Source organism: Thunnus albacares, chromosome 5 (genome assembly GCF_914725855.1).
Source record: "Thunnus albacares chromosome 5, fThuAlb1.1, whole genome shotgun sequence".
NCBI lineage: Eukaryota > Metazoa > Chordata > Actinopteri > Scombriformes > Scombridae > Thunnus > Thunnus albacares.
This window is the reverse complement of record NC_058110.1, coordinates 23267167-23292111: the sequence shown is the minus strand read 5'-3', so window position 1 is coordinate 23292111 and position 24945 is coordinate 23267167. Positions and strand designations below refer to the sequence as shown.

At 41.3% G+C, this 24945-nt stretch overlaps 2 protein-coding genes across 11 annotated transcripts in view; both read right to left on the bottom strand.

Annotated features, from left to right (window-relative positions):
- Positions 1 to 220: 220 nt before the first annotated feature.
- On the bottom strand, positions 221 to 1626 carry gp9 (glycoprotein IX (platelet)). Its single transcript, XM_044352764.1, has 2 exons — positions 1474 to 1626; positions 221 to 1128 (listed from the first exon to the last, which is right to left on the bottom strand). Exon 2 carries the CDS (start codon positions 1125 to 1127, stop codon positions 405 to 407), a length of 723 nt encoding a protein of 240 aa, XP_044208699.1. The 5' UTR covers position 1128; positions 1474 to 1626; the 3' UTR covers positions 221 to 404.
- Positions 1627 to 2419: 793 nt separating this feature from the next.
- Positions 2420 to 24945, bottom strand: part of LOC122981895 (IQ motif and SEC7 domain-containing protein 1-like) — a 97407-nt gene continuing 74881 nt past the window's right edge. For 8 of the 10 annotated variants that reach the window (XM_044350704.1, XM_044350705.1, XM_044350706.1 and 5 more), the window contains 13 exons: positions 18212 to 18491; positions 16601 to 17880; positions 15698 to 15859; positions 15011 to 15133; positions 14410 to 14576; positions 13509 to 13648; positions 12346 to 12375; positions 10507 to 10632; positions 10318 to 10417; positions 9907 to 10068; positions 9184 to 9360; positions 7477 to 7526; positions 2420 to 6192 (listed from right to left, as the gene is read on the bottom strand). In XM_044350704.1, coding sequence (XP_044206639.1) covers positions 5656 to 6192; positions 7477 to 7526; positions 9184 to 9360; positions 9907 to 10068; positions 10318 to 10417; positions 10507 to 10632; positions 12346 to 12375; positions 13509 to 13648; positions 14410 to 14576; positions 15011 to 15133; positions 15698 to 15859; positions 16601 to 17880; positions 18212 to 18491 — 3334 coding nt within the window. In that variant the 3' untranslated portion in view covers positions 2420 to 5655. Of the gene's footprint in view, positions 6193 to 7476; positions 7527 to 9183; positions 9361 to 9906; positions 10069 to 10317; positions 10418 to 10506; positions 10633 to 12345; positions 12376 to 13508; positions 13649 to 14409; positions 14577 to 15010; positions 15134 to 15697; positions 15860 to 16600; positions 17881 to 18211; positions 18492 to 19059; positions 19808 to 24945 lie in introns of those variants that run through there. The other 2 variants (XM_044350708.1, XM_044350714.1) reach the window with 2 other exon arrangements.

The window sequence follows — 24945 nt, the reverse complement described above, 5'->3', positions numbered from 1 at the left end:
ATCACCGTAATTAGTCAGTGCACCATCTCTGTGTTTTTAAACATAAATCCTCTCATAAAAGCCGTAATTAAGAGTCCTGTTCGTCTAATAGACCGATTGAAGGACTGATGAGTATCTAGGTGTTTCCAATAAAATAACCCAACAAATTTCACAATACTTATTGAGAATTCACTAAAACTGCTAAAATAGAGGATGCTATGAGACAATTTTCAATTGGATTATTTATCATACAAAAAAAGTGCAGTTACCTTGCTGGCCTCTGGCAGTTTAGCATGAAAAACAACTTTATCACACAAAACAAACAAACAAAAAAAAAAAATCCATTGTGCTGGCTTGTTACTGCCCTCACCTCTGTTTGCCACATGTAGTGTTTTTGTGAAATCTGTAGTAGTCAAAGTGTTCCCTCAGGTACCCTTTATCTTTATATTGTGCTTCTTGTGCAACACATCCAGTACTTGTGGCAGTAAATCCATGTTCACAAGCGGCGTTTCATCAGAGTCCTCACTGAATTCTGACAGGTCAATTGGCAGCCTCCTCCTGTGTTTGGGCTTCAAAGAGCGCAAAGAGTCGACCTCTATTCCTGAATGTTTCTCATCTATGTATAGAATGAAGGTGGTGTTTTTGGCTAGTCTCAGGCTCCACAGAAGCAGAGCAATGAGGCAGCATAACATCACTCCCATCACCGTGTTAAAAGCTCTACCAGTGCAGCTTGTCGGGGCACAGGAAGAGAAATAGTCATCGCTGAGTTCAGTGATGGCTTTCTGAGCCACAGAGCTTGGACTAGCGCAGGTGGGCTCCTGAGAAACAATAGCCCTGTTCTTCAGCAACCACCTCCTCAGGTATTGGATCCTGCAGTCACAGTGGAAGGGGTTGCCAGATAGGGAGACCTTTTTAAGACCAACCAGTTTGTCAAACAGGCCTGAAGACACCGAAGTGAGCCGATTGTCCTGCACATGGAACTCCGTGGTGTCTGAGGGCAGGTGAGGCAGCTCCATGAGGTTGAGAGAGCTGCAGTTGACATGCAGACCAGAATGCAGGACAGCTGAACATAAGCAGGGCTGACCAAAAGTGTGTGCACTTGATGCAGCCAAGAGTAGGAAGACAGCTAATCCTGAACTGGAGAGCATCCTGCAGGATCAGGAAGAGGTTATTTCCTATTTGCACTGTAAGTTACAGTTTGCACAATATTGAGAAAGCACTTTTATGAAACAGTGAGGATGCTTACAGAGATGCTCACAGTGCAGCAATCTGAGTATTCTTAAATAAGATATTGTACATAAAGCTGTGTATTAAGACAAGATTAACATCCCCAGAATCTTTTGTTAATGCAAAAAGTGAATGCATCTAAGAGGTGAAGAAAGTTATATATTGCTCTGCAGCCTTAAGCTGTATTTGAGAAGTATTCAGATATGGCCAAATGACAAAGTGAAAGTCAAATTCCCATTAATTAAAAAAAAAAAAAAGAATACAAACCTTTTAGAATTACACCAACTTGGAAGTTACTTCTTCTGTTGCAAGTCATCCTTAAAATCTTATATTCACTTATCTAATCCAGTGTTACATTTGAGCTAACAGAGTATTTCAAAAGTTCTCCTGAACTCGAGGCGTCTCTGTTTTGTAACTGACGTGTTATTCAACTCTTCACCCAATACAAAACGTCAGTGTGAGGAACGCACCAATGACACTGCACGGTTACGTTGCATTCAACATGAAGGAAATCCGTCTGCTTTAAGGAGATAAGAGTTTATCTGTTTAAAACAGTGTTGGAGGCCATCTGAAGCTCTCTCACACTGTGCTTATTACTGACATCCACAGTGCTGAAGGCACAGAGGACACTTAGCAGCAAAATACAGCTGGTACAGCTTTGTGTGGATTTGAATGTACCTGAAATACTTTGAAAGCCAAATACTGGATGAGCTTGAGGCCAAAAAGGAAATGTTTCTTAATGGAAATTTTAAGCTGCGAAGCAGAATGGACACATATTGTGCCTGAATACCAGAGTGATCCAAAAAAAAGAATTTCACACATCCAGGACTTCTGTTCAAAAGCTGAGAGGTAAGTGTTTGAACAATCATTTTCACTGACTGATCCTTGGAGTCACTGTGTAGCAGGTACACTTTTCACCCATAGGTGGTGTCATGGCACAGATTTTCCTTTTCATTTTATGTCACTCTAATGAATGCCCTCTAGTGGAAATGCTGCAACACCAGTGGAAAGTATTGTTGTAGCCTGGAAGTGGAAGATATGAGAGTCTTGAGATAAGGTAATAATAAGAAACGCATTACACAGAATAGGAAATAAAAACAGTTTGATTTTTCTCAGACGCATGCTGACAGCTGACTCAATGCTCCATGAGATAAAGTGGTAAACTGAATGGTAAAAAAACTTTATACACTGGAGAGCAAAAACAACACATGCATACCATAAGTCATATATTTGTTTATTTTGCGTTCTCAACATTGTCACAGTTGAAGTTTTACAATAACTGGGGTCTTACTGACTCACTACTCACTGTACAAACAGAATGCACATATAAATGAGGCCATTCTTGTCTTTTCCTTTTTTTTTTTTTTTTTTTTTTTTTTTTTTTTTTTAATGTGTCTCACGCCAGACTGAACAGCTTGCAGCAGGATGTGTGTGTGTGTGTGTGTGTGTGCAGTATGAGAGTGTTTGTTGGGGTTGCATGTATGAAAAGAGAGCTGGATGTAAATGACGGCGAACTTTCTTAACAGTCTGTTTTTCGATTTTTCAACAGCAAATGTCAGTTCCCGACAGCTGGAGGCAGAGACAATCGATATGTTCATATATCACCCCTCACGTTCATCTATGAGGTGATGTTTATACATCCTGATCTTAACTGCAGATATCAGAATAAAGTACTGATCATATACACATTATGTACAGCTCCCTTAACCCCACCGTCTTGGTCCCTTTACAGTTTTCATAAAGATAAACTCTCCTTCCAAGCAGTTCATCTGTTTACACATCAAAATCCCATATTTACATGATAAAAGCCCTCAGCAACGGAAGTGCAATGTTTTTTTTATGTTTGTAATGTACACATGATGAAATGCATGCCGAGCTTCATTAACTACCAGCCTAACATGAAACAGCAAGAACACGTCAACATCGGGAAAATTCCAGATTAATCAAAAAAACCAAAGTCAAAATTTATAGGCTGATTTTTTTTTTTCCCCATCAGCTCACAGTGAATAGGAGACATGATGCATCAGATCCATGCAGTGCATTGTTGGAGTACTTTCTCACAAAGAATGACTGTAGACATTTGAAGCACTACAACACACACCGAAATAAACAGACTCCTCGGTTTTACATCATCCCAAGATTTCAGAATTATATAGCAAAAATATGAAATCAATGGAACGACACATTCAACTGATCATTAATGTCCCATATGTGATATGTCTGTCATCTGAACTTTCTTATTAATTCACATGAGGAGAAATGTGTGAGAATAAGCCTGACTTATGGCAATGGTTTTCTTTGTGAATGTTAAAATACATTTACAACCTGAATATTGGGACAAACAGTTTACTGTCACTAATTTACACACTATAATAGACTCTTATTTGTAGAATGTAGAAAGTTATTCTTTACATATACCCATTTCCTTTGTTCAGTTTTGCATTTCTGCTGTATATTATAACTGCATTTCCTGAAAAAAATGAAAGTGTACTTTCATATGTGCTTATCCAGCAAAATATTTCTGTTCAGCCCAAAGAGAAGCATATTCCTTTATTAAAATATATACACACAATCCTCTTTCCACTGTGAACTGTGTAAGTAAGTATTTATATATTCTTAAATGAAAAAAAAAGTTGTTCTTTTTTTCTTTTTCACCTGAATCTCGTCCTGGACAACATGATAACAGACTTCCACTCTCAGTGCAAGTCTGCATTTCTGAACATGATTGCACTTAAACTTGCTATGGTAACACTGATTTTTGTTATACAATGTGCAGAGGATAGCCTCACATCAATAACATCACATGCAAAAATCACTTACTAGACATTCCACTGAACTCCGAGCCCGTGCCTCTCATAAGACCACGAGGACAGCCACACATTAATTTACCGAGAAAAAGACTCTTGACAGGGGTCAAAAACAAAAAAAAAATATAAATAAATAAATGACGCAACATGAAAACGCACAAATCGGAGGGACACCTTGCTTGTTCCTAATGTACAAAATCAGTACAAAGATATTGCACACATGATAGAAAAAAGATGGGAAAAGAAATACTTCACTATGTAAGAACTGATTTTATTCATTCACCAAACCTTGTTGGTGAATAAAAAAATATACTAAACAAGGCAAAAGAAAATTTTAGAAAGTGTTTTTGATTTTATGAGTCAAGAGAGCAGCTGTTGCATATGTTAAAGGCAGACAGACTTGTACAACGCGTTCTGTTGGTCCATCTGTAGCGTAAGCTGAGCCTCCAAGTGTATCTAAATGTCTTTTCACTGCTAATCTTCATTACTTTTTACAGTTAAAGCAGCCACAGTATGAGTAATAAACTGAGATTAAAACATCCGATCAATTTATCAACCGTGAGAGACGATAGGAGACGTCTGCTCTGAGGCTTCAGCTGGGACTGCACAGTGTTTTCAGGCCCATATGCAACAGCTGCAATCCAGAGGCTCCTTCTGATCCATTTGAAAGGCAAAAGTTCCAGAATAGATTATAGGCCGGACTGAATGGGAGTTCACTCCTTCCAGATCTACATCCTGTTACCACAGAGTCAGTATAATACTGATAAAATTCATTTTTGCTGATAATAATAATTGTAAGTATAATCTTACAAATTAGTTTACGCACAATATACTGTACATGAAGTCTTGACTAAATAGATTATGCATTAATAATTGGCACATTTATTTATGAGAGCTAGGAGACAACACATATAGCTGTCATCTACAGTAAATACAGCACTAGAACTACTATGACTGAGACGGTCGACTCAGTTGTTTACCTGTCCGTTGATTTAAGTTAGTGTGAAATGATTATATCTAGGTTGGTCACTACATATGAGCTCTACGGGAGGCAACAACAAATAGCATTCATATGATGGCAGGATCTGCAAACCAAAGAAAGAAGTGTTGAAAGTCGACTTCCGAAAGGCTGTGCACAAGAAATGATGCCATCATTGTGACAGAGAAAACAGTCAGCCACGTTCTCGTCTCAGGTTGTCTTTCCTCCTGATTCTGTGAAGGTTAAGACAGGCTATTGAGGGAATGGAGCAGTGGGGAGCGGCTTGGTGAGAAAAGACCTTTTCTCTTCTGCCGTCACGGCCAGGCGATGTGTGTGTGGAAAACAAAGAGCATCTTCCTGTACAGAACCCCCCCGCCCCCTCCCTTCCCTCCCATGAAACCCTGATGGGGCCGAGCCCATAATCAGGCAAACTAGTAAAGGCCCCTAGTGGAAGATTTGAGTCCGATTTCCATCCTGCATATTAGTTGGACCTGGAGGTGAAAAAGGTGACTGCATGTGATTGGTTTCCATCACAGCAGCAGTAAAACACAGTGGACAGGCCATAGAGTTATGCTGTCAGTCCCTTTGGTGTAAGCAATTGTCCCTCCTTCATTAAGTTCCCTCCTCGTCTCTCCTCTCGCCCTCCTCTCTGCGGTAGGAGCATCACACTACGGTGCTGATGCCACTGTGTTTAGGTTTGGGTCCGCCAGGTGCCGAACCCGCTTGCTGACTGTGGTGGTGAGGGGCATGCTGGGAGTGTGAGGCGTGATGGGAATGCTGGCTGTAATGGCTGTGCTGTGAATGGGCGTGTTGGTGTGCATGTGAGGAGTAGGCCGGGTGCTGGTGGTACTGCGTGTGGGGAGGGGGGTGGTAGTGGTGGTGGTGGTGGTAAGGCGGCGGGTTCTGTGGGACTTGGCAGTACTGGGAATGGTGACCGTGGTGTTGGGTCTGAACTGTGTGTTCTACCTGTGCTGTGTGGTGCAGGTTGGTCGGGTGGGGCTTGTGGGATATGAGAGTGGGGTGACCGGGTGGAGGAAAAGGGGGGTGGCTCTGGGATGACGGTTTGCCTCGCTTGCTGCCAAAGAGGGACCCAAGGATGGAAGTCGATGCTGAGTTAGGGATGGAGGGATGGCTGCGGGGTGCGCCCTCGCGTGGTGTGGTGGCTCTCCGGCGTGTGTGAGGACTGCTAATGGTGGACCCCTGTAGGAGGGAAAGAAGTAACAGCATGTCCGTCAGACAAGCTACTAAACTAAAGCTACAAGGCACCACCAGGATGAATTCACTTATTTCAGATAAACAAGTAGCAAAATGTTATAAGGCATGCAAATGAGAAACTAAAAATGTTTTCATGATATGCAGCAGCAACACTAGGAATATTTCAGCTTGAGCAAACACTTCATGATGAAGGGCGCCTATATTAAAAGCACCTCTGAGCTAACTGGTTTGAAATAGCAAATCTGTAACAAAACTAATGACATAAAATACCATACGGAGAATAAATGACATTAACAAGGGTAAAAAAGTCAACATTTCATCTTCATTGCAGTCAGTGTGCCAAAACCCACTAAAAGTCACACATGCAACTTGTTAAAATCAATGGAGGCATAGTTTCCACATGCAGAGGATGTGACAGGCAAACTCGTCATCCACAGATTAGCATTCAACTAGAGGTCAGAGGGCAGGAGGAACTGAGCTCTTGTGTGCAGACTTCACAACAGGCCTGGACACTTTCCCTCTTTTTTGGGTCAAACGTTGAATTCTCATTAAAAAAAAAAAAAGCTTTTCCTTTGCCACATGCTTCATCTAAGACTGGAGAAAGACCATATGACATCATTGAAAGCAGAATGAAATTTTCAGGATCCCAGACTTCAAACCAACACATGAAATCATGGACACATGGAATGAGTGAAAGATGAATGAATGAAATCCACATCTTTATAAGTCTGTGTGAAGCCCATTAGTAGACCTCGGACTATGACTCCCTGAACCTTACAGCATTTAAGAGAAGTTGTGAATAAGAGAAAAAGAAAGACCCGGACAGGGAGAGGGGCTACAGGAGATGTACAGTTTCCTAGAGTCTTACAGAGCTACCACCCTGCCACAGAGAAGGAGAACCAAATGAAAAACCGCTTGGATGTGATTGGATGAAAGACAGAGACAGGCGACAAAGGGAGGGATCAGAGGAGGGATTAGTAAAGTCATGCTTGTTTGAAGATAAAAGTATATATTGGTCATATAACATGACCAAAACAGGAGATCTCTGGCTTCCAAAAAGGGGGCAGGATCAGAGGCAGGCAACCCATGCATGCACACTAACTGAGGCAAGCAGGTCATAAGGCATCCCAGGAAGAAAAATAAATGATCCAAACAAATGGACTGAGTCTATGAAGCAAAGAAGGTGTAAGACCAAAAATAAATGGTGTGTTTTCACAGTGCACATCATCACATAGAGAGTAGCTTGGATACCAGCTGCTTCCAACTTACTTCCATATTGCTGTCTAGTGATCCTGCACTGCTGCGACGCCCCCGCTTGCCTGCCCGAGACATGCAATACCACAGATTAGAGATCGACAGCACTCCTGGATCAACTACAGACGTTTAGGCCGCCCACCAGTCCCGTAGGGGGCATTGCAGTGGATTGTGACTGTGAGTAAGGCCCAAATATTGACGGGGTGGGGATACGGCGTTCAGGTCTGGAAGGGTGGTGGGTGACAGGTGGTACTGTGGCTATCTTTATGGTGAAGTCACGTCTTCACTCAGGTTGAAAACTAAAGCTGCGTTGATGTGTAAGCCATTAAAGTTTTTAAAACGCACTTCTAACTGGAGGCTTAGTCATATAAGACTTTAAAAATTTTGAATACATTTCCATATATCTCAACGACTATGGACTCCATGAGTGTCATGTTTAATATCCACTGTAATGTTTTACCAAAAGATTGCAGGCTACTTTAAACACATACAGGATTGACGCCCAAACGATTTTTTTTTTTCCACCAGATTTTTGTCTTGATAGAATATGACAACTCGTTCTTAATGTTTTCACAAGATGCAGATTTTCATAAGGGTCAAAATTGGCAAAAAGCCAGTCTCAGTGACAGTCACAAAAGGAGGAGACACATCAAAAGCAATACAGTGGCTGTTGCACATGGGATGTACAGGCATATACAGGTCTGAGGGCGAACAGAGCACTTTTGCCGTTGTTAGGCACACTCAGCCAATGATACATGACCGATAATCACACATAAACAGGAAAATACCTGATGTGTATGGAAATAACACAGTAAATACACATGAAATGGAGTATGGCAGGAAAGGAAAAAAGAAAACACTTAACAAAAATGACCCCACTAACATGCCACATCCTGCATTGAAAAACACAGGAGACAGGAGGGTGGACAGACTCCTATGGACTTCTTCACTGTCTGACCTATCATTTCCCGTTGAAGTAGTGATCATAAGAACAAAGCGTATCGTATTACCAACAGTGAGACAGACCCCTGACTGGATTTCATTTTGTTATCAAGTTAATCACCTGATAACTTCACATAGCTCTTATCTGTAATGAATGGAATGTATTCTTGCTTCAAAAGACACAGCGGCTGTGTTAAACACTGATATTCATGGATGTGAAATGACTGTTAACACCAGGGCTGAAACTAAATCTTGATCTCATTGCTGCGTAAGAATGGTACGCATCAGCACTGATTTGTTTGGTTCACAAATATACGTGAGAGGAAATGGCACATGATATTTTGAATAAAACTTAAGATTATCATGACATGTTTTTGGATAAACGAACTTAGGAATGCAAAAGTGCTAAGTAAAAAAAAAAAAAGGTGACGATAAACATGAATGGAAATGTTCATAAACTCATCCAAATGATCAGGGGTAAGAACTGCCCATCAATTTCATTCATCACTGAGAGGACAGATCTAGAAAAATCAATGAACCGCTTCTCAAATAGGTCTATATTCAGTCTTTGTATTCTGATTAAAAAAACAAACTGTCCAATCATGAGTGAGAGAGGTAGTGGATTTAAAGGGAAGAGCTCTAAAATCAATGTATGGTGCTGTGAAACAACATTTTGCTATTTTCATCCCCTTGACGTCATCACAGAGACGTGGATGACGGAAGGAGAACGCGTTTCCATGAAAGAACCGGCTGGTAAAGGCAAAGACGTTTTGGCTGTACCTGCTTCAGAGAGGTCTCGCAGGGAGCTGCTGAGGGCGCTCCTCTTAAGGCCCTCTCCCATGGCGTAGGTGTCATCCAGACTGGCGCGGTTCATGTTCCCGTTGCCAGCTTCCTTCTTCAGACCAGAGCTCTGCGACATGCTGGGCCTCACCACCCCCTTCTGCTTCTCCAGCTCAGCTGTGGAGAGGATCCAAGGAAAAGCTGAGGTAAGTGGCAGTGGTTTGAGTACGTACTTCTCACTCTGGCCAAGGAATGACTCTTAAAACTTCTCTGTAATATATTCCTTCACCTTTTACTGCCTGAAACTCATCAACTTTTACTCAAAAGGAGGACTGTGGTTTTTGCCCCCCTTCACTTACATTGCAAGTGCATTAGGAGGAGATCTTCTAATGGTCAGTATGAACAGGAGGAACGATTACAGCGAGCAAAACCTGTTTTAACGTTCATATGGGCACTTGACTATTGTTTTAAGACAGACTTGAAAAACTGTGAACGTATCCTTTAATCTACATAATTTCCAACACACAACAGAAACAGTTTGTTGAGAAAAATCTGTCTGGTCTCCCCTCTGGTAGCCATCCTGTGAACTCTGTAAACATTCTCGCTCGTAAACTGCAGTTGTGTAATGAGGACCATGCCCTGTTTCTACTTTACATAGCCTGAGGTAGACAGAGAGAGGGGGGGTGAGGGGGTGTGGGAGGAAAAAAAAAAAAGTCAGCTCACACTCTATTCTGTATTTCTCCATTTCCTGGACCTCAGCAATGGACTCTCGCAGGTCATCTGTGAACTTCTTGCGGTCCTGGGGGTTGGGCGCGTTAAAGTTGATGAGGACTTTGATGTCCGCACCTGGTATCGCTGATGTAAGTCTGATTCCATTTGGGTAATCTGTGCCAATAGCAAACAGAGAGGGAGAGACATTTACACATGGGCCATTGATCAAAACCAAGTTAAAACACATCTGTCTGAAGTTTGGAGAGTATAAACAATGTCACAGTCCATTGGGTTGACTTCCCATTTCTGCTAGATGTGTTACTGTGCTAAATCAAATCCTGCGGAGGCTGATGTAAACATTGTCAGTGAATACGCTACGGAGATATAGACGCAATATAAGGGGATGCTCCGGATGCCACTTACACTGATTTTCAAAGAGCATGACTTGCATCCCATATAGAGAGAAGGACTGTCTGAAGCTGTATGTCACTGAGTTCTTCTTTTTCTGGAAAATCTTGGTTACCTGAAATCATACAGAGTGTTTAATATAAGGGTTGGTTAAAAAAAAATAAGGATTTGAGACTAAACATTTTGAGAGGAGAGGACTTTTACCACTAAGAGGTCATTGAACAGGAAGATCTCCCGCTGATGAAGGCCCAACTTCTGGAGCTTGTTTGGATCTGGCACTTCAAACAGACGGCAGTAACACACCAACCGGCGATGGGGCAGTGACAGCACCTACAAGGAAGAAGAAAACAGTACAGATACCAACACTTCAAAGGTCATTATGGTGTTCAAAGGGTAATAAGGAACAGAAGTCACTCACAGCAGAATTTAAAGAAGGTGAAGCCAAAGGACGACTGATTTACTCCTCCTATGTGTTTTGCATTCTTCACAGCATTCACAGTGATGTATGGGGAGATGTGCTGACATTTTGGAAAAATTGTCTATGTAGCCAAAGCCTGATTCTGTGCCCACCTCCACTGTTGTCCAAAAACTAATAAAAACACAGTGGTGAGCCACACTGTTTACTGAGTGACATGTCCCCTCATTAAAAAGAATACAGCCACTGTTTTATTTTAGTGGATCCCACATACATCATCCTGCTGTTGTGAATACTCGCTAATGCACCAAATCCACAACTGAAAATAGTCCCAAACAAATGCACACAAAAACAAAACTACAGTGCCCAGCTGTTTTAAGAAATAATTTAGCGTTTTGTTGGGTAGCAAGTGCTGCCATCAAGACAACTGCTGATTTAATTCAATCATATATTTAAATCGATTTAGTTCAATTCTATATGTAAAATGTATCTGAAAGATAGACTGCTACAGTCAAGTTTTTTTTTTAATTGTAATGCAGCAAGAAGGTTGGGCTGGACTATGTGGCTGAATGCATTTTATGTTTTGTTTTCATTTTTATTTAATTTTCATTTGTCGTCCTGCATTTTTTCCTCTCTTTCTTTTCTTCTTTCCTTTCCTCTGCAATTATTTGTCAATCAGATGTATTAATATGCTTGTCCTGTTCTGTGAGAACAGTGTAAAGCTAATCTAAAAATCAATGATATGGCTTGGTGCTGAAGGACTAATGCCTTTGCTCTTTTCACAGGCTTTGTTGACAAAAACAAAAATATAGAATATTGCCAGCCTAGTCCTTTAAACATGTCATCTATTATCTTATACTGTTCATAACCTCCACACATGAATCCTGAAATTAAGGACATGTATATTCAAAAATTAGATCAAGACTTGAACATAGGGGTGAAGCTACTTTCTGGATAATGTGTTACTGAATATAATTTAATTTGTAAGCAATAACACACAACCAGGTGTCCTGATACCAAAATAATGGATGAGATGGAGCCAATGAATACTGTAACGTGGAGCTCATGTTTTGGAGTCTTCAGTCATCATTTTAACACGTTAGGTTTGTTTCACCAGTGAAAGTTAACTGGTAGTATTGTTGCTATGGTTACCTTCATTTTTATGTAGGTTGCCTTACATAAACATGAAGGTACTTTACCTTAGCCTTAATAAGGCTTACTCAGTGCTTACTCAGTCTCCCTTAAAAATGTTTATACTAATAATCTTAATAAAAATAGGAGATCTGCAGTCACTGAGAAGCATCTGCTTGGCATGCGCCCAGCTGTGATGTACACCCTGCTGAGCGCAGAATCTGTAAACACTGCATCTTAATGACACCCAAATATTTATGTCTGTCTTGATTCTGTCTCCAGAGCACAACAATGACTGCTCATCTCTCAGTGACAGATGTGATGCTTGCATCAGGGGGCAAAACTTCTCGCCTCTTTAGGTAATATGACCCTCAAACTACCTATATGATATGTATCAACTGCAATGCCCAGGGACAGACACAGGAAGCTGTGCACTCGCAGTGAAATGATGAAGGATATGCAGTATAGTATGATTTATGGATATTCAGCCTACTTACACATCCCAGGCCGTGATGGAGTGATCCGATCTATAAAGAGAGAACAAATAATGTGTTAATGCAGCTGTTAGGATTTGTGTCTGATAACATGAGCATGTCATTTCTCTTAATTACTAATGAGCTCATATAAGTATTTTCCCTGCTGACTGTGCATCTATAGCTTATTAAAGTAGAAGATGCATGCACTTCATGGATTCTGTATATAGGGTGGCGGCCTTTTTCAGCTGCCGGGCTCAAGGGAGTCAGTAATGATGTTGGAATAAAAACAGATCCTCCCCTAGAAGCCCACTCTGAGCAGCACTAGTAGACCTGATTATAATGGAGAGGAATTCCAATGTGGTTTTTATATTAAAGTGTTTTATCGAGTGTCCTCCTGGGTTTTTCATTTTGCAGCCAAATGGTGACGAGGGATCACTTTTCAATACATTCAGTTGTTACTGGCAGAGCAGAGGAGATTCCATCCCACTGGAAACTAAGTGAAACAAAGTCCTCCACGCAATACAATCCTCTCCTCGCGGCTGCATAAGTTAATCACACTTTTAACCTTCACACATGAAAGAGACATCCTCGCCTGCAGAATAATGTAGCAATGCTGCTCCTGAGGGGCTGGAGCACAGTCAGAGCAAAATTCGATAATGGCTCTGTTTCAGTATTAAAACACGGAATTAGACTGACTAATGTATGATGAATCAACTGATTAATGCAATCTAATTATGCAGGTCAGTTAAACACGGGTGGCACTTCAGTATTTAAGCATTTCAACAACTTCTCCCTCTGAAACTAGGTGCTAAGGTGGCAGCATGTGCCCATTTTTCATCAGACTGCAGCACAGGGCGACATCTCTCAAGGGCTTCAGGTGTGTTAAAACTGCAAGCGTGAAGGTCTAAGCCCATGTTTGAGTCCTTATTCACAGAACAATACCAAAAGCTACAAAAGACTTGTTCTCTCTATGACTTAAATGCTGCAATTCTTTGGTCAGAAAATCAGGAGAAAGGTGGAATTGTTCTTTATAAAAAGTGATTCTGAGCAGATTTGGCTGTGTGATCAAAGAATAATCAACATTGTGTGCATCTTATGGGCTAAAGATGCCTCAGAGACTGATGTAGTGCCTTGAAAATGATCATTATTATTTTGTGAACTTAGAATAGATAAACATATCTCACCGGTTTCTTTCCCACAATGAGCTTCTCAACCTTCTGCACTTGTGAGACGTGGTCTTCATTGGTCTTGAGCTCCCGCTTACGGATCCTCTCATAGATGCCAACTAGAGTCTCCCTGGGTATGTCCTCGCCGTCGTCCACACCTGGCACACAGGGAAGAGCCGAGTTACTATGCAACATACGGTAAAAGTTAAGGGTTTTCTTAAAACTTGCCTGCTCTGTCAGAATGGAGAAGCTAAAAGGAGTGACTAAGCAAATTGAGTAGCTCAAAGGAAAAGGAAAAGTGGCTCAGAAATAGAAATGCAAATTGAAAAAGGAGTTGCCCTTTTAAATTCCTGATTAATCCCTATATTCTTAATTCAATTTTCAAATTCAGTTATTTCTCTTTTAAAACTGCGTTTTCAAATTGATCTTGAAATTCCATCATTTATTTAGGAATTCATTAATGTATTTTGTTGTTGTTTTTGTAAATCCCTTTTTAATTTGAACTATTCATTGATGGATTAATATTTCATTCGTAAATTATTTTTATAATTCCTCTTTTTATTTCTCATTAAAATATCAAACAATGTATTACTTTGTAATTCAGTGTATTTATTTATGGATTCATGAATAAATTTGTTAATTATTTATTACTGTTATTGTACAATTAGATATCGGTTAATGAAATGATTTATTACTATTTCTGGGGCACTTGTAGACCTCCATGTGTTAGCACATAAGAAGTGGAAAAACGGGAAATTATTTTATTTGAGATTAGGAGAGGAGAGAGTGCAAAATACTGTAAAATATGTCCTGGGATGTGTTTTGCATGTACTGTAGTACATTTTAAAATATCAGCAAATATATTATGTTCACAAAAAGTGTATTCTTACACAGTCATATAAGTTGTAGGTTTTGTTACCTCTTAAATTCTTAATGAAGTCCTCCAACTTCATCTTCCTCTCGGGTTTGACGTTGGGGCTGTACATGTCAGTGTTGAGGAGGATGATGGCAAAGGCCAGGATGAAGATGGTATCAGGGTTCCTAAACTGCCGCACCACAGTGGGGTTACAGATGCAGTAGCGCTGGCTAGAGACAGGACGGAAACGTCAACCATCTCAACTTACAACCAAACTCAATTTACACAATGAGGAAATGTACTCAACATTGTATAGAGAAAGCAGAAGTAGAACAGGTTCCTTTATGTGCCAATAATTATCTAGACACCACAGCTGTGAGGAACACCAGCAGCGATGACTTTTCAAAAATCACGTTTACACAATATGCTTCTGGTATTATGAACACATAATACATTACAAAATATTACTATAAGCTGTGTTATTGTGGCACTTTGCAAATCATCTGTTTTCCTCATAGATACTTGGTCACCATACTTTCTCCACCAACAGAAACTATATCTTATATGTGTGTAAATATGAACAGAGCATCAATGTCTTTTCTCTGTGTAATCATCTGTCTGTCCTCGATTTGCTTAAATGCTTCGTTTAGGTGTGTGATCTTACCTGAAAGCTTCGATGAGTCGCTCCACCTTCTGGGCCTCACCCTGGACACGGATATGGTTCTGAAATTTCCTGAGGGCCTCGTCTAGCTCCATGCCCTGGAAGTCCATTTCATCTACCACACAGCTGGTACACGTACACACACGTACACACACGTACACACACACACACACACACACACACACACACACACACACACACACACACACACACACACACACACACACACACACACACACACACACACACACGGAGGAAGAAGTAGAAAAAGAAAAAGACAATGAAACAAGAGGAACACACACTACCAATTATAATACCAGTTTTCCTGCTTGCCACCATATTTTTGATATCTTACAGGGTTTGGCTTAGATTCTATCATGGAGGATACTTCAGTGTTTGTAAAAGAGAATATTACAAGGGATATCTGGTCATATTTTCTGCCACCAGTCATTCTTCTTGCCTCCAGGATCTTCTAATTCTCTGTCTTTTTTCCTTATCAAATTCTCTACAGAAATGGCCCCAGTGTTTCTTTTACAAATAACTCTTTGGAATGAATATGGACAATTTATAGTGATACTGGACATCAGTGTATTTGCATTCGTGTGAGACATTTTGATCTTTTCTCTGCTTACTTCTACCTAATTATATTTAACTTTAGAGAAGAGGCGAGGGTGTGGGAATCATACTTACTCCAAGACATCTCTGTTGAACTGTTTCTGTCGGTTTCCAAGGAATTCTCCAATCATCTGCCTGCTCAGCCCCTTCCTCTGCAGCAGGAAGTGAGCTACACCAACCGGGGTGTCAGGGATGAACCCCCTCTCGGTCAAGTACTGGATCCCCTTCTCTGGCTTCCTGAAAAATCCAAGATGGACAGGGATGGTTTAATTTCTGGTAAAATGCACATAAGCTTTACAACTGGAGAGAAGCATCTGTTACTGTTTTTGAATTCTAAGAAAATAATACATATAGGCAACTTCTTGACGTAAAGTAGAACAGTGATATTTTTCATAATGATCTATTAAATGTTGGTTGAGTCCTCATATTAAATTCAAGATTAGCATCTGGGTATGATCAAAACTGTGCGTCATAAAAACCAAGAGCAAACAGATGTACAATGAAAGAGTAAAATAAACAGTTAGTGTTGGTGATAGTTGATCTCCCGTTGATACCGCAAGTCCCAACACAGACACAAACACACCATCCTCAAGTCTCGTCATGCTGTCATCTACAATTTGTATTAAAGTATTGCTAAAGTGTATTTGATGGTCTGACCCACTTGAAATGCCAGTTTAAGAAAGACGTTTCTCTGACAAGAATTGAACAAATGCGGCACAATTCCAACTATATCAATCTTTATATTACAAAGAATCACAAACAAATGTTGCTACACTGAAGTGATACACTCCAGGCATGCAAATATCTTTCAAAATACAGTTGAATTTCATACAATTACAACTGATTACAGTTTATAGTGCAACACTCAGTGAGTGAATGATTTTCCAAGAGGTTTTTCTAACATCTTGTCCACTCACTGGTACGTTAATCACTGCAAACCCTGGTCAAGCACCTGCTCCATCAGAGCTGAGTACCTACTTGTTGAAAAGATTCAGGCCGATGCGGTAGTGTCTCTTGCGGATAACATCATTACTGAAGATGGGCGAGTCCCAGCTGTTGCGAGTCTCTTTGTGGTAAGTCTGCTTGCTGAGGGTTTGTTCTCGTAGGCTGTCTCTCGACGAGGACTCGGAGCTGCAGTTGATGGTGTCGTTTGAGTTGGATGTGCTGTTGATGCTGTCGTTGTCCCCATCAGAGAAGTCAGATTCTGACTTACTCTGCCGGTTGGCTGAGCCATTGATGGCTAGGTGGCTTTCCAGCTGTCGGTGGCGGTGGCGCAGAGGTGCGTCATCATCGCGGGAGGAAGCTCGTGGCGGGGGTCCATGGGAAATGTGTTTTGGACTCGCCTGGGATGACGTTACGATGTGGCTGTGCGGCTCGTACACAGGCGGCCGTTTGATAGAGCTACGTTCAGACCGATCACTGAGCTCTGCAGAGCTGTCACTAGGAGGTTCTATGGTCAACAAAGGAAGATGGTCCATTCTAAGACGCTGCTCTTGGCACTCCAGAGAAGGAGTGCTGCGGCAGCTCGTGTCTGTGTCACGACCCTCATCTTTAGGGTCAATAGGCCAGTACTCCTGGGACGAGTTAACTGAACGCAACCGCAAGTCTGATTCTGTGCTGGAGGGCTGGTCCCCTGACCTTGACAGAGCGATAGAGGGGGACATGTCCTCCTCGTCTATGAACAGAGTTACATCACTATAGGATGCCATCGTTTCATCATGGATGCGTCCAGCTGCCCTGCGGTGGGACTTCACCTGATAGGGCACTTCCCTCTCCACCTCAGGGCAGCCCATGGCCTCTGGGTCAGGACCCTCATCCCCCTGAAGGCTGCGACAGTTCAGTGCATCATCTATTGACTCAGCCAGAGATTTGACCTGCCTGGAAAAGGCGTCCTCCAGTTCTGTGATGGCATCTGTCAGGTCACCCTGTGGGGCTGGGTGAGATGCCATATTGGCCTGCTGATGGACCTCTATATCTCCACGTTCAGACTGCATCATGGACAGCGGAGTGCCATCTTCCGTCATGGACACCTGCCTCCCTTCAAAATAGGAGCTGTGCACTTTCTCAGGGCCCTCAAACGAGAGCTGCATCCTCATGTTGGAAAGAACAATGCGTCTGGACATACGGTTCTCAGACATAGAGCTTCTGAGACGTTCAAAGTTCTTGTTCATCTGATACTGGCGGAAGGCTGTCTGGATGGTGCGGGCCGCATGCCGAGTTATGAATCGTCCACCATATTTGCGCTCCAGCATCTCCACCTAGAGAAAAGACGGAGCAAATAAACTGTGAAATTGTGCCACCCATTGGAATATTTAATTGCTTTTCTTAGCTGTAGATGGTCTGTGAAGCCACTGATAATTTGTTTCCCCCAGTGGTAGGTAGCTCTGTGAGAATCAAACAATAGCTTTTGATGCTTTATCTGCTTCAAGAATAATCTCACACAGCTGGGTGTCTGATGAACAACCCATATAATCATAACTTCTTTTTGAGAAATGCATATGACACTCTCAATCTCTCTAGTGACATGAGAACATGAGAAACTGTGGCCAACTCCAAAGCAAACTATTCAGCAAGGCTACTTTAGGATACCTGTTTGTCCTGGAGGTCAGCAGAGAGCTCATAGCTCTCAGAGAGTGAACGAGAGCGCTTGATGGCCTCCTCTTCCGCCTGCTTACGGAGGATGGACTGTGAGTGCTGGAGCTTGGGCCGACGGGGCCTCTGAGGCCCAGGCTGAACCCCGTGGCTGTAAAGTGGGCTGTCAAATCGGTCAGGGCTGATGGCCGAACCGTGAGTCACCGGACCCTGGCCATAACTTGCTCCACCATCCAGGGAAGGGCCACTCTCATTGGGCCGTCCATCCCCTTCCACACTGCAATGACAGAGCAAAGGGATGGTTAGGGAAGTTGTTTACTTGCTAGGAAAGTTAAGCAATGACTCAATTCTTGAGTCATAATGTGATTGAACTATTATCAGGCTAATCGCAGCTGTCTTCCTGATCCTCCTTATGAAATGTCAAAGCAAAAAAGTAGATTAACTTCAGGGAATTATGGCCTAAGTTCTTATCCAATAAAGTCTTAAAATCAGTAGTCTAGTCTCTGTTATGGAATATATAAACATGTGGCATTACAGTAGGGACTGCAGTGTGCGCATAATTGAGTGTAGCCATTTCTGGAACGTGCTGATTCTACAACTTTATGCTATACACTAAAACCCACATTTCAATCAACTGTTAGCTGCCTACAATACTGGTGCATAGCTCTGTAATAATAATTACATTTAGAAATATGACAGCTGCTACAGAGTTTGCTGTGCTACATTCAGAAAACAAATATGCCACGTAAAAAAGCTCTTGAAATTAAACACATCCAGTCAGCCATTGTCCTCATGGGATTACTTCTTACACAAATAATGAGAAAAAAAAACAAGAGGTTACTCACTCACTCTTACATTCTCCCGAATTACAAGAGGACTTCTTATTGCGAAAAGACCTTCTATTTTCTATAAATTGCCAACTCTTCCTCCATATCTTGTCCACCATTCTTTCAGTCAAGTGAGGTCCAGAGTACACAGGTTCCTCCAGGAAACTAAAGTTTATGCCACCTTAAGGGCCAATCAGTGACCAATGGGAGTTGCATCATGTTTGCCGGAGCGACAACACACTGTTCCAATAAATGTTACAAAGTCCAGTTTAGAGTAGACAAATGAGCAAATACAGCTTCAGCAGTCCCGTAGAAATAGCTGAGATGTGGGTGTTTGCGGTGCTCACCTTCTAAATAACTGACATTACACTAACTAACATTTCTTCTCCTCCATGGTACAGTGCGTTCACTGTTCGCTGGCAGCCTAATGTGTTTGAACTGTGACTCGACACACCCATACAGTGTACACAATCCACTTCCTTCATTAGACAGCCTGAAATCAGCAACAACAGCCTGTCAGCAGCAGCCAATGCTGAGTGAAAAAGTGGAACTGAAAACTGTCAGAAGTTCAAATTACAGAGGTGTTGAACCCTTGAAAACCCTTTTTATGACTATATTAGTCAAGTTTTACTCTTCTCTCAGTTACCTAGAAGGCATACTTGTCGTTTTTAAAATTCAAAACCTACAACCTGTCCCTAACCATCATATCATTTGTCTGTCTGCTTATTCTTGTCTAACAGAGAAAGTGCAATGTTGCAAAAAAATGTATTCTAAATTGTAATATGAAGTAAATATAAATCAAAATGCTTAAATGATGAAAAGCGACTCATACAATTGAGCCACTTTGCATCTGTGCAGGGGATTTAGACGCTTCAGTTTTCTAGACTAATAGAAATACCGTTGAGCACAATTTATTTTCCAAACTAAAAATACTGCGGTTGTATGCTTGCGTCAACCAGTCAAGTTGCGGTTTACATCCATGTCTGTCCAGACTCATATAATATTTGTGGTGAAGAGTTTGAAGGAATTTAATAAAAGGTATTAACTGTATTTTCCTTGTATGTGTTCACATGCTTGGCCAACAAATCTGATTCTGATAGAACTCAAAGTTGTAGCCATGACAGTAAACGATGCTTCAGATATAGATGTTGCTGCAAAGAAGCTACAAATTCTAAAACGTGGATGCTTCACATACATCTTCAACCCGGCAGCACAGAAGATCTATATAATCACCACAGTTTCAAGGTGGGCACCCAAGATTAGTGTTGCCAACTCAGTATCCGACCAAATGTGAAATATAGTCTGTTCCTGAGTTAATGCGTTGAATAACAGCCAGAAAAGTGTTTTTGCAGAACATTATGATGTCACATTGAAGCTGACCTTTGACCTTTTGGATATAAAATGTCATCACTTCATCATTTTATCCTATTAGACATTTGTGTGAAACTCTGTCATAATTAGCGTATTAATTCTTGGGTTATGGCCAAAAACGTGTTTCGTGAGGTCACAGTGACCTTGACCTTTGACCACCAAATTCTAATCAGTTCATCCTTGAGTCCAAGTGGACGTTTGTGCTGGATGTAATGAAATTCCCTCCCGGCGTTCCTGAGATATCGCTTTTACGAGAATGGGACAACCCAAAAACATAATGCCTCCAGCCACAGCTGTCACTGGCACAGAGGCATAAAAACAAAACCGCAAAAAATGCAGTTTTGTTTTTCAACCAAACACTTGAGTGTGAAATATTTAAGCATATTAGCTGAATGCAGCTGCAAAACTATAACAAATTATTGTTAGGATCAGCAGCATCCACAAAATGTTTAGTCTGATTTCAACAGATGATGATTGGATGTGTTTGGATGCAAATGGAAATATTATCATGTCCTCAAGTAGCACAGGTGTTCCTTCCACTAAATGCTGCAGCGGAATGAATTCTTGCTCATCACATTAAGCGGCCTCCTTCTGTCAGAGTGGAGACGACCCATTCAGGGTCAGCCAAGGCTACTGTAACATGACACATGAGAACTTCATGGTAAGTGAATGTTAACAGGCTCCCTCGAGGCAGCAGGTACATACAATGTTGAAGTGTAGACCAGCACATAACAACACAGCCAAGAGAGAAGGCTTTTATACTGCTGGACCAAAACAAAACCAAGCACAACACAGTGAAAATCGTACTTCATTGCATAATCGCCACTGGGATGAATCTCCCCAACCATCTGTCATCACAAACCGTGACGCCGCCATCCCTGGAGTTAAGAGTCACACCTTGCGAGCTGTCACAGTACCAGAATACAGCCGGTGGCAATTTCTGCTTTCATGATTTCTTCATTAGAAGATTGATTACTGACCTAGATAGAGTGATGATGAAAGGAAATGTTCGGGTACAGAAGTGTATAGAAATTAAAATGAAAGAACCTGAGAGGAGTAGGCATTTAAAAAAAAAAACATCTTATTACATGCTTAACTGAAAATGTGTAGTTTCCACACATAAATCTAAAAAGCTGTTTATGATCAATATGACATTTTGTTATTTGTACTCTATTATAGAGATACTGTAACCAAATAGATTATGTGTTCAGTGGGTATAAACATTTTTATGTTACGTTGTATTGTTTTCTGCTGCTCTATTTTGCTGTTGGAGTAATTGCCTTTCTATTGTTTGCGTAATTATTTGCAAGAAAATAATTTTGAATTTTGTCCTTCCCTTAGGAGAACTGGTGCCAGCATTTTTTTCATCCATTTTGTTCTGCACCCAGACTGTGTGTGACTGTGCGTGCAAAGACGAAAGAGAGCAGGAATAAAGTGCTGCAGTACTTTTTTTTTGCTCTGAGGTCATCCAACACTCCATAAGGTCAGTCGCTCATGATGGTGGGAAAAGAGGAGACAGAAATGGAGGAGAGAGCAGCGTTTCAAGAGCTGATGTTTTAGTCTGTAATGGATGTTGAAGGGGGGAAAAAATAGAGGGATTGAACTGGCAGCAGAGCAAGAAGTCGCATGATGTTATTCCAGAGAAGATGACTCCACATGATTCAGACAGAACTCTGAAAGTCATGGTATGATTTATATCAACATGTTATGTCCATAATATATGAGGATTATGGAGAAGTGAAGGATGAAACAGTGATGATTGTCCCCAGACCACTTCCAGGTAGTGACTGTACTTCCCTTGAAATATGAACTCAGTATATTGGCAGTGACTAACCAATGGCGTGTGTCCCTCCGTCTGGCTCTTTATCCACCAGGAGCCCCCGTTAGTTCTGATGTAGGCATGGATAAGCATGTCAGCTCAGCTGGCAGTGATTTTCAGCCATGGGATCGAGGGATTTGGGGGGTGGGATGGGGGGGTGGGTCCGACCATCTCTTTTTCCTCCCTCCTTCCCTCTCAACACATCCTGAACAAACAGGCCCAGGCCCCTGCTCAGGCCTCAACCCGTTCCATCAGTCGGACCTGAGGGAGAAACATTCCTCCATCCCGGAAAAGAGGAGTCACATCTACAGGAGTTCTGGGAATAGAAGAAGGCTAATGAAGTGCAGGCCAGGGCTACGGAGGAAGAGAGAGCCGCAGCGTGGACCTAACGTACCTCCCAAATGAAGTCAAAGACGGAGAAGTCTACAAACTGTGCTTGAGTCTTGTCTTTTTGTACTTTTCAGTATAATAACATACTTGAATTCTCTATTTGCCTGTGAACTCTCAAAGCCATCGCAATAAGTAGTATGCTAAATATTTACACAAACACAAAAATCTTTCAATATGCATTGCATTTAAATGCAATAGAGTAGGCTGATCAGTATTCACTGGCTGCAATATTTGGATTTCTGAAACACGCATGTAAACAGGAAATCCATTTGTCTGTTTGAAGTTAAAAGGGACATAACATACTGTTTGTGATTTTCTGTCATTTATATACTTACAATGGTGGGTATCTATGTTAAACATAGTCAGACATCCAAAACATGTGGTGAACGCATGTGAAAAGGCTCCCTGAAAGTCAAAAGCCCAGGTTTCAGCCTGCTCTGAACACTTGGTTCGCAATGTACTCTACTTCCTCCTCATGATGACATCAGATCATTCGTGTATGCCCACAAACAGCCGTCTGTTCAGTAGTCTTTGTTGCTAAGGTTAAGGTTCCACAGGCTGTTTGCGTTGTCCGCTCGCATATTTCAGATTGGATTCGAGCTTGAACATGTATAAATGTATCTGAGAAGTTCATATTTTGAGTAAAGAACAGGAAAAGGAAGCAAAATCCAACTACTATTGTTTGTTTAAGTAACCCCCGGAGCTGGTGGAAGTTAAGGAGCTAAAACAGCCTGTTTCAGGCAGAGGCTGAACTGAGGGGCTAGATAAAGAGCCAGTACATAAATTGGACAATTAAGACGTTTTTTGAACTGTAAATCATGCAAAGATATTCCAGTAGAGCCCCACAATAAAATGTGGAAATGTGCTGGTTATATCCTCTTTAAAGGATTCGGAATAACATAGTTGATGCAGCTACATTTGCTGAAGAAAACCACATTTTTTTGGCCATGTACACTGATAACTGGGTTTGTTGAAGTGTGAGCATGAGCATAAGAAAGACCCAGAGTAGGTTACATTACCTTATGGATGTCAGAAATTAATGTATGCTGGAGAAACACGTAACACCATCTCATAACTGCAATATACATTTGAAATACCAACATGGCTGCTGTAGTCTGGTCTGCTAGAAGAAGTTGTATGTTTGTATATGATAGTACACAAAAGGCTGCTGTTGGCATCATATCCTTTTATGGAGGGGGAACAAGGGGAAATCTCAATCCTGACCTAACTGTATGAAGGTGCTTAACATAAAATGATTGCAACACATATAAATGCCTTCACGTGACTACTCACAGTAATCTACTTTTTGTATGTGTATATAAACATAGCCAGTGAACTAACCCTTTCTAATCAAACAGTACTTCAATATGACTGTTCTCACCCCACACGCACTGACAACATGTGCTCCAAACACAACAAAAGCAGATGTTTTCTTCCTCCTCATAGTGACTCAGAGAGCTCGTAAATACAGGCGCATGCAGCAGCCTTCACAACACAGATGTGAGGGAATAGATTTCTCAGGTGAAAGGGTCGGAGACCACACAATAACATGTTAACAGTGAAGCACTCAAAGGTAAACCTGCCACTAAACACTCGGGTATATCAGTCATTTCAGCACCAACAACCATACTAATGGATGATTTTGTAACAGCTATAAAAAGACAGCGAGGAGCAGGTTGGGAATTTACTGTTTGACATAGTTGCCAACTGGAAAGCTGTACTGGCCAGCGGACTGACAGTATCCCTGTGAGAGTTTGCAGCAGACAGTTTATACTCGACTAGAGCCTCATAAGGCTCACGGTTGATAACTCCTGTAACTTGTATACGTTCAGTTTGAGAGCTGTAGGACTGGGGTGTCACTACAAATCACAAACTGTCATTTGGATCTAATCTTACCTGAAATCAACAGTCTTGAATGTACAGGAATGTATCCGCATGTGCAGTTGTCTGCTGAATGGCTTCCATATGGATATAAATATCCAAACCTTCCGTGTTTAAATAGAAAAGTAATGTGTGAGCAAAAAAAAAGGTATGAAACTGTTTTAGTTTGCCTTGAGAAGTGTAATCAGCAGCCGTAAGGTTTTGATGAATGAATGAAAGATGTCAAATTTTTACTACATAAAGCCTTCTGATTGCTTTGCTTTTTAATAGTGTTCATAAGTTGATTCATAATCAAACCGCACAGAACTTCAGATTTTTCAAGATGGCTTGAAAGAAAAGCTTTATTAACACAGCTTAGATGCAGCAGATTACAACACACTTCACTGCAAGAGTGATGAGTGGTTTGATGTTTCGTTGATGCCATCAACATACTTGAAGTAATC

Bases quoted from the DNA above. Each gene is read 5' to 3' on its own strand.
- gp9 (XM_044352764.1), bottom strand. From the start codon at position 1,127: ATGCTCTCCAGTTCAGGATTAGCTGTCTTCCTACTCTTGGCTGCATCA.